The sequence below is a fragment of the Hipposideros armiger genome, unplaced genomic scaffold (assembly GCF_001890085.2).
Source record: "Hipposideros armiger isolate ML-2016 unplaced genomic scaffold, ASM189008v1 scaffold_362, whole genome shotgun sequence".
In the NCBI taxonomy this organism is placed as follows: Eukaryota; Metazoa; Chordata; class Mammalia; order Chiroptera; family Hipposideridae; genus Hipposideros; species Hipposideros armiger.
Window position 1 is genome coordinate 1,001,152 of NW_017731712.1, and position 8,136 is coordinate 1,009,287.

General features: G+C 54.5%; 1 protein-coding gene across 1 annotated transcript in view; it reads right to left on the reverse strand.

Annotated features, from left to right (window-relative positions):
• The window catches only part of CCDC57 (coiled-coil domain containing 57), a 104,951-nt gene that overhangs the window by 51,851 nt on the left and 44,964 nt on the right, over positions 1-8,136 (reverse strand). The window contains exon 16 of the mRNA XM_019661855.1: positions 5-87. Coding sequence (XP_019517400.1) covers positions 5-87 — 83 coding nt within the window. The remainder of the gene's footprint in view (positions 1-4; positions 88-8,136) is intronic.

An 8,136-nucleotide genomic window follows, 5' to 3' on the forward strand; every position in this document is an offset into this window, starting at 1 on the left:
CAGCTCCGACACCTCCAGGCACACCTGGTCCACCTCATGGGCAAGCTCGCGCCGGACAGCACCCTCGTCCAGGGGCTCCTGCAGCACCTGGGGACCGTGGAGAGCCTGGTCAGGGAAGTGGCACCCCCGGGGGACAGTGTGCAGAGGGCGGGGAAGCGAGGCAGGGAGAGGTGGGTAGTTTCATCCTCAGAAGACCAAACACAGGGACCCCTGTAATGATTCCTGATGAATACTGTATTCTTTGAATTTGTCACACACACGCTAACAAGAGGGGATCTGGTAAACAGACACCGTTAATTAACAAAGAAACAAAAAGCACGTTGAGGGGACATTTTCCTCAGGATGATCAAAGCATCTGTGATTTCCAAGAGAAAACGAGAAGCTCTTATTTAAACGTTTATCCTGATTGTAGTGCGTGCATATGCGTGTGCACGTGTGTGCATGTCTGAGTGTGTGCGAGCTTGTGAATTCCAGCAGTGGGGTGGGGCTGGAAACGGCAGCCCAGAAGCATTGCAGATGTGGAGACCCCGCCGATGTTTGTACAGATCTATGATCCTATGAACAGAAACAGGAGCGAGGTCAAGTTCACGTCCACTGCAACAGTAAAAATGTGCTTTCAGTCAGGATGAGGCACTGGTTCCTGGAGCGCCGCCTGCCCCCTGCAGCAGGTGGAGAGCTCTGAATGGTGTTTCCCGGAAGTCGTTCTGTTTCACAGAAGATGCAGAGTCTAAAGGTCGGTGTAATTATGCATTTCTGGACTTAAAAAGAAATGTAAAATCTCTTTGTGTTGCCTATGAGAAACGTGTGCAAAAGGCAACAGGATGGCACGACACCAAATGCACAGCAATAAGAAAAAACAGGTACGGGCCAGCCGAGTGGTTCAGTTGGTTAAGAGTTGGCTTAAGAACGTGGGCTTTGAGCAACAGGGCCGCCAGTTCGATTCCCACATGGGCCAACAGGTGGCAGGATGGCTCAGCTGGTATAACAACAAGACTGCCTGTTCGATTGTGGGCTACGCTCACCCGCAACTAAGACTGAACTCAGCACCTTGAGCTGAGCTGCCGCCCGGATGGCTCAGTGGATAGAGCGTGCATTCTTAACAACAAGGCTGCTGGTTCGACTCTCTCATAGGATGGTGGCTCGCCCACCCACAACTAAGATTGTAACACAGCACCTTGAGCTTAGAGGCCACGAGCTGCTGACGGGAAACCAGATGGCGACTGGCGCCCTCCACAATGAAGATTGAAGAACAACAACTTGGCTAGTCCCCTTCCCCAATTCCCCAACACCATTCCCCTCCCCCAATGCCCCAATTTAAAAAAAAAAAGGAAAAGAAAAAACAGGTACGCTGGACTTCATCAAAATTAAAAACATTTGTGCTTCAAAGGACATTATCAAGCAAGTGAAAAGACAAGCCACAGAACAGGAGAAAAATTTTGCAGATCGTATATCTGATCAGGAACGTGTATCCAGAACAGATAAAGAACTCTTACAACTCAACAATAGAAGACAAATGGGCAAAGGACTTGAACAGACACTTCTCCTAAGAAGACATACACACGGCCAACAAGCCCATGAAAAGCAGCTCAATGTCATTTGTCATCAGGAAAACGCCAATCAAAACCACAGAGAGATACGCTTCACCCACTAGGACGACCATAATAAACAAACAAACAAACAAACAAAAATAACAAGTGTCGGTGAGGACACGGGGACGTTAGAGCCTCACATACCACTGGTGGGAAAGTAGATGGTGCGGCTGCCATGGAAAACGGTTTGGTGGCTTCTCAAAACTCACGTACAGAGCGGCCTCAAGACCCAGACATCCCACCCTTACACACACCCCGAAGAACTGAAAACAGGGGCTTAAGAGCCTTGTGCAGGGCAGCCTGGGGTAGACACCCACGTGTCCGTCAGGTGAATGGACCACGTGGGACGCTCGCCCGGCCTGCACAGTCATTAAAAGGATGAGCTACACGTGATGGGTGAGCATTATGCGGAGTGAGACTCACAAGTCACGATGAGTGACTCCAGCTGCGCGNAGGACCCGAGGCCCAGCTGGGGATTGCTGCACGGCTGCGTGGTTTCCAGCCCCGTCGTTCCCACCTGGTGCAGCCACCCACCCCGGCCTGTCCAGGTGCCGACCCAAGCAGTAGAGGGAGAAGTGTCTCAATGACCACCCTGTTCCCAAGGGTAGCGATTGATGGGCTCCACGGAGAAGTCCTGGAGGCTAAGGCTAGGACCAGAGCGCGCCCCACCCAGGGGCGCAGAGGGCACAGTCAGGCTGCACCGTGGACTCAGGTCCCCCCGAGGTTCCGAGCTTCCCGGTGGAGCCAGCGGTAGGACCAAGAGCACACACTGCCCCCCAGTGGACCTGGGACGCACTGGCAGTGCGATCCTGGGGCAGCCCCGCCGGGCTCTGGTTTTCAGGTCTGGGTGGAGTGGCAGGAGAGGGGCTGGGGCGCTACGAACAAGGGAAATGTGCAAATGTGAAGCCGTGGGCTCCTGGCTCAGGGGGTTGCCATTGCACCGAGGACCCCTTCTTCTTGGCTGGGGAAGGAGGGTGCTGGCTTCCACTCGGTGGAGTTTCAAACTTACAGGGAAGCCCTTAGCTGCAGGAAGGCACCAGGGGCTCCACGCACCCTGGCCAGGTGCACGAGGCGGCCACTGGCCCATCACTACCTGCCCTGGAGCCACTGGACAGTAAGGTGGAGACACTGCCCCTCTGTGCCCACACACTGCAGGCTGTACTTCCTAAAAACAGGGACGTTATCTTAATTTCCAGTCATCAACCCCAGAAATTTACCACGGATCCTACACAACGGCCCAGAGCGCCGTCCACATGCCAGCCATCAACTGTGCACAACGGCCTTTAGAGCTTGTTTTCCGCTGTCCAGGGTCCTGGGTCCAGGGTCCCCTTGGCCCCCTAACTGGCACCCTGTGAACAGTGCAGGCCCGCTGACTTGAGCGTGTCCCTCACTTTGGGTCTGAGGTCTCCTCATGGTTACAGTTGGCAGTGAGGCTATGTCCCCGGTGTGGCCCGGCCAGAGGCCTGCAACGTCCGTCTGCCCCAGTGTCGGCGACAGGAGCCAATCCCTCGGCTAAGTGGCGTCTGCAGCCTGCTCCCTGGAAAGTTACTGTTTCCCCTTGTAACTGAGACGTCACTTGTGGGACCTATCACATAAGGATCTGTTCCTAATTTTAGCTGCAGGGACGGTTTTCCAGCTGCATCGCCCTTGTACGCGCTGAGCTGCCGTAAGGAGGGGCTTTCCTCTCCCCATCTTTCTTCTCAGTCTGTTGCATTAGCATGGCCCCCGGAGCCCTGTTTCTTCAGTGGACTAGGACACTGACTCCGGAGCTGAGTGACCTGATTCCTCAGGGGAACCCTTAGGCAGGTTCCTATGGCCTCCACGCTGGAAGCAGCCACCTGTGCTGGTTCCTCTCAGCAGCGGGAAATTCAGAAGCCAAGAGCCGGGACATGTGCACGCCTCTCTCTCTCTGTCTCTAAACAACCCACGACTTTACACTGGCAGCTCCGTCCTTCCCTCGCTCCCACGTGTAGCTGTCTCCCAGCCGCGGGAGGCCTGGCACCCGCAGACACACAGCGAAGCAGTAATGGGCGGCAGCCTCGGTGGGCCCGTCTGGGTGGAAGGATTGGCCCCTTGGGTTTCCTAGGCTTCAAATTTCTGACCCAGGAAGTGACCTCCCCAAGGTCATAGGACATTACACTCGGAAAGAGCGTGAGAGCCTGACCGCTGTGCAGAACTCAGGCCCAGAGAGCTTGTCCCCCAGCTGCCTGGGGAGGGCCGCGGGGGCCTCAAGCCGCTTTAGCTCCCAGCCTGTCAAACACCTTGATTTCAAGCCCTGCTTATCTNGCCACTCGGCCGGCTCCCCAAACATTTTTTAGAGACTCCTATTCTAAAAAATTTTGAGTCTGGTTTGCAAATGTGGCTTGGTAACCATCTGGTTGGGGCCTGCAACACATAGCCAGACAAAAATGTGGGTTTTACACCACAGTTGTAGATATGGCTGGACAGGAAATGTGGGTTCAACTCTGCTGGCAGCTGGGGTCCCACCAAACAGCTGCCCACTCTCAGGGAACTCACAGCCTAGACCTACAACAGCCACTGTGAGCGGTGTCGCAATTAATTTAAAAGGTGCCTGAAAAGCACGGTCTTCCAGACCAAACAGCTGGAGGAAGGGAGATCTGCTTCCACTGCTGTCAGGCGCCCTCTGGCAGGCGCCAAAACGGCCTCACCGGAGACTTGTGGTTGAAGGCGAAGGAAAAAGGAAAGCCGTCAGAGCACCTAAAGCAGACGACTGCCCCCTCCTCTCGGCTGAGCGGCCCACCAGGCCACCTGAGGCCACACGCCGCTTCCTCCGTTGGCATGGTACCCCGCAGTCAAACGCCCAGCTAAGGGCTGTCACTGGACAACTGCTGAAACCAGGGAGGACTCTCAAACATTTCTGTCAGTGAATAACCTCCTGAGGCTAATGGATTTCAATGTGTTTACTGTTATTGTAATAATAAAATAAGGGGGATGACCTGTTACCTCAGTTTGTTAAGAGTGTGGTGCTGATAACACCAAGGTTGCCAGTTCGATCCCCACATGAGCCACTGTCAACTATGCCATTGTAGCATGACAGCAACATGTAACCAATGACCATGGCTGTTCCCCAGTAAAAAATAAAATAAAATAAAATAAAATAAAAATAATAACAATAAGGGCCGTTTGGCCATTCTTCCCACATTGACTGTCCTGTGGTGATCAGGTGGCTGACGGCCCCGGGGACACCCTGTCCCAGTGAGCTGTCTAGGCTTAAACTGTCAGAAAGGAGCCGTTAGACCGTCGTGAGAGCACGTGTGCCAGGATGGGGCTTTCCGACTCGCTCTGGGTGGGAGCTCTCCCTGACACACGCAGGGGTGGAGTGAAGTCCTGGGTGGGTCAGCCTTGATGCTCAAGCTCCAATCCAGTTCTGTGGGGACTGAGAACAGCTAGCTGTCTTTGCCTTGCAAATCTTTGCAAAACCAGACTTGCAATTCTGAAAGCAACTCAAAGTCCTGCCTGATACATTTCTATTAAAGGAAAAAAAAAATCAACAGGGCAGAGAAGGAAATATTTAAAAATTGGGAAATGAGAATTCTTAAAAATCTTAATCGCAAAAATCAGTAAAAAGAGCTTTCTCCTTCAGAGCAGGCAATATTAACTTATTCCAACTACCCCTCCCCCCAAAAAATTGGATCCAACTATTCTTTTATAAACTAGTGAGTTTTGTACTGCTATACCCATCTCATCACTAATTTTAAAGATGAGAGCTGTTTGCGCCTGTGTGAGTTTACATATGTATGTGGTAGACGTGTGATATCTTTCTACCCCCAGATGGCATTGCCACCTGTAATTTGTAAAAGATTTCTATTTAATTGGTTTAAACAAGCACTTATATAAAAATTCTCAACAAATACAGACATTAACCCAAATGTTTTTCTTAAGTTAGCATGATATAAAATAATCTTTGGTAAATAAAAGCTTAAGTTGGCTGGTTTAACTAAAATAGGCATGGCTTCAGTTATCCGAATTATCTATCATGCAGACACGCAACTTTTATTCTACCTTGGTTATTCATCAAATAAGTTCACGTTACCACTGTCACAAAATCTGTCCTCCAGAAGAGTGGTGTGGGTGATAGCTGACTTTGTCTAATGTTTATAAAAAACAAATTAAGTATATGTAAATAAGATGAGTGTTGCTGAGCTTTTTTGCAATTATTGTGTCCAGTGTCTATTTAAATAGCTTCCCAAGTCTATTTGGTAACATACCCGCTTAGAGTTTTACTAAGTTAAATTAAAAGAAATGAAGGGACTCACTAAATGTCTTGATCGCATCTAAGTAAAATAATAAACATTAACTGCTGACCAGAGGTTTTCCTACTTTTGGCTTCCTTGTTACTGGGAAGAGGACACACAGCCTTCCTGCAGGTGTGGGGAGGTGCTGGCTCCAGTCAGGAGCCACAAAGGCACAGAATGTCCTTTTGGCCACTGCCGCTTCAGCGATGACCGCAGAAGGGGAAAGTATGTGCATGTTTTTTGGAGTGTCACTGCCTTTCCTCAGAACCAGCCCCTCTGAGGCAGGCAGCCTGGGCATCTGTGGCTGACAGTCCCAGCCTGGGCTGCAGTGGAGATGCGGGCAGCCACAGCTGTTCTGGGAGCACTGCAGCGTGTGCCACTCATGACACGCATGGGCCACAGGCCATGTCACTGGCCTGTGGGTTTTCTCATGGGTGGTGCCAGCCAGCAGGTTCACGAACTCTGGTCCCAGGCCAGGCCATGCTGTGCCGACTCCTGACCCCACTTCCCTCCACAAGGGCGCCTCTGTTCTCCCTCTCGCCTTCCCCACCCTGCACCTTGGCAGCGGCCCCTCCATTCCCCGGGGGCACAGCGTCCTTGGCCAGTCCCCGCGCTGGCTCACCTGCATGGCGGCCCAGCTCGGCACGGAGCCGGTTCCCCAGCTCCAGCAGCTGCTCCTTCTCCAGGCGCAGGTGCAGGATTTTGCGAGCTGCCTCCTTCAGTTTCCTCTGGAGCCGCTGCACCGCTGGGCCCTCGGTCCCAGCCGGTCCTGCGTCTGCCGGGCCCTGTGAACCAAACCTGCCCATGAGATGAGCCCCTCCAGCTGGCAGTGGGCGTGCGATATCCAGCCCAAAACTGGCATCCCTGAGTGACAGATGCCATTCCAAAGGGACCACTGTCTGCAGGCATCAGCAGAGATGGACAACAGCCATGCACCGATGCCTCCTTCACAGGTGGCACGCTTGAGGCCCCGAATCTCCCAGTCCCATCCCAGGTCCTTCTCCTCACCCCACACTGTGCCTTTGTGTCTCCCAGACAGGAGGAGCCAGCTGGCAGCACCCCCAGGGCCTGTGAGGCTGGCGCCCCTGGCATGGCAGGGGTGGGCAGAGGCCTGGCTGCAGCCCCCTCACTGCCTGCCGCCCTCGCTCCTCGGCTGCCTGTCCTGCTTCCCAGCTCTGTCTGGGCACTTTCTCCACCTGCCATCTGTTCGGACTCTTCTCGACCACCCACAGGCCGGCCCCTGGTCCCCACCATCCTGAAGACAGTGAAGAAAGAAAGCAGAGGCCAAGGGGGGAAGCAGCGGTACTTCTGGGTCAACACTCGAGGCCTGGGCACCCCCGCCCCCCAGTCCTGACCCCACCAGCCTGCGCCCATCACACGGCTCCTTTGCACATGTGCCGTCACACTTGGAGGCGTGTCTGGAGTGAGGCAGGGCGTGGAGAACGACAGAGAGGAAATGGAAGATGGGGGGCTGTCTCTTCAGGCAGGGGCCCAGGAGAGGCCAGCGCCCTAGGCCCCGAGGGAGGCAGGCGGCCTACTTAGGCGAGACTGTTCCTGACCCCGTGAAAAGCCAGTACGCCCTGACCTGGCGCTGGCACGAGGAACTGGCCCCAAGTGCTGGCACAGCCAGCACTCTCTGTCCCGGCCCCTTCCTGATGTGCCTCTCCAGGCTGGCACGCGTTGCGCTGTCCGGTGGCCTGGGAGGCGCAGTGACTGCCCACGCAGGCTAGCATGGCATGAAGGGGGTTGTGGAGGTGAGACCACACAAGGGAGAGTCGCATGTCCCGCAGCCCCATGCGCCCAGACAGCGACCCGTCTCCCGAGTGTGCGGGGCTCCCGCCTGCTCTTGTCTGAGGGATGCAGGACACAGTGCGGCCCGGGCCTGCGGAGCGGCTGGGACAGACCTGGAGGAAGGGAGGCCGGAGCTGGGCTGCGTGAGCACAGGGGCCCCACACGCCCCCGAGGGGCTGAGCCACCCCACCATGAACGTGTCACAGCCTTCCAGGCATGTCCCAGGGGAGCGGACAGCCAGGGTGGGGGCTTGGCCAGCCCTGTCCTCTGCAGCACACACTGTACACTCACGCGTGCTCTTTTAAGTGAGGAAAGAACAATCCTGAAAACAGACTTTACAAACCTCAGAACGCTTAAGAGATTTCAGAGAAAACTCACTCTTCTAAAGCAGAGCCCCTCCCCAAAGACAGCCCAGCACCCTGCCCCAGGCCTGCGATCTTGAACGGCCACATTCTCGTCACTGTGGCTGCACATGGTGGGTCGGGGGCTGCAGCCAGGGA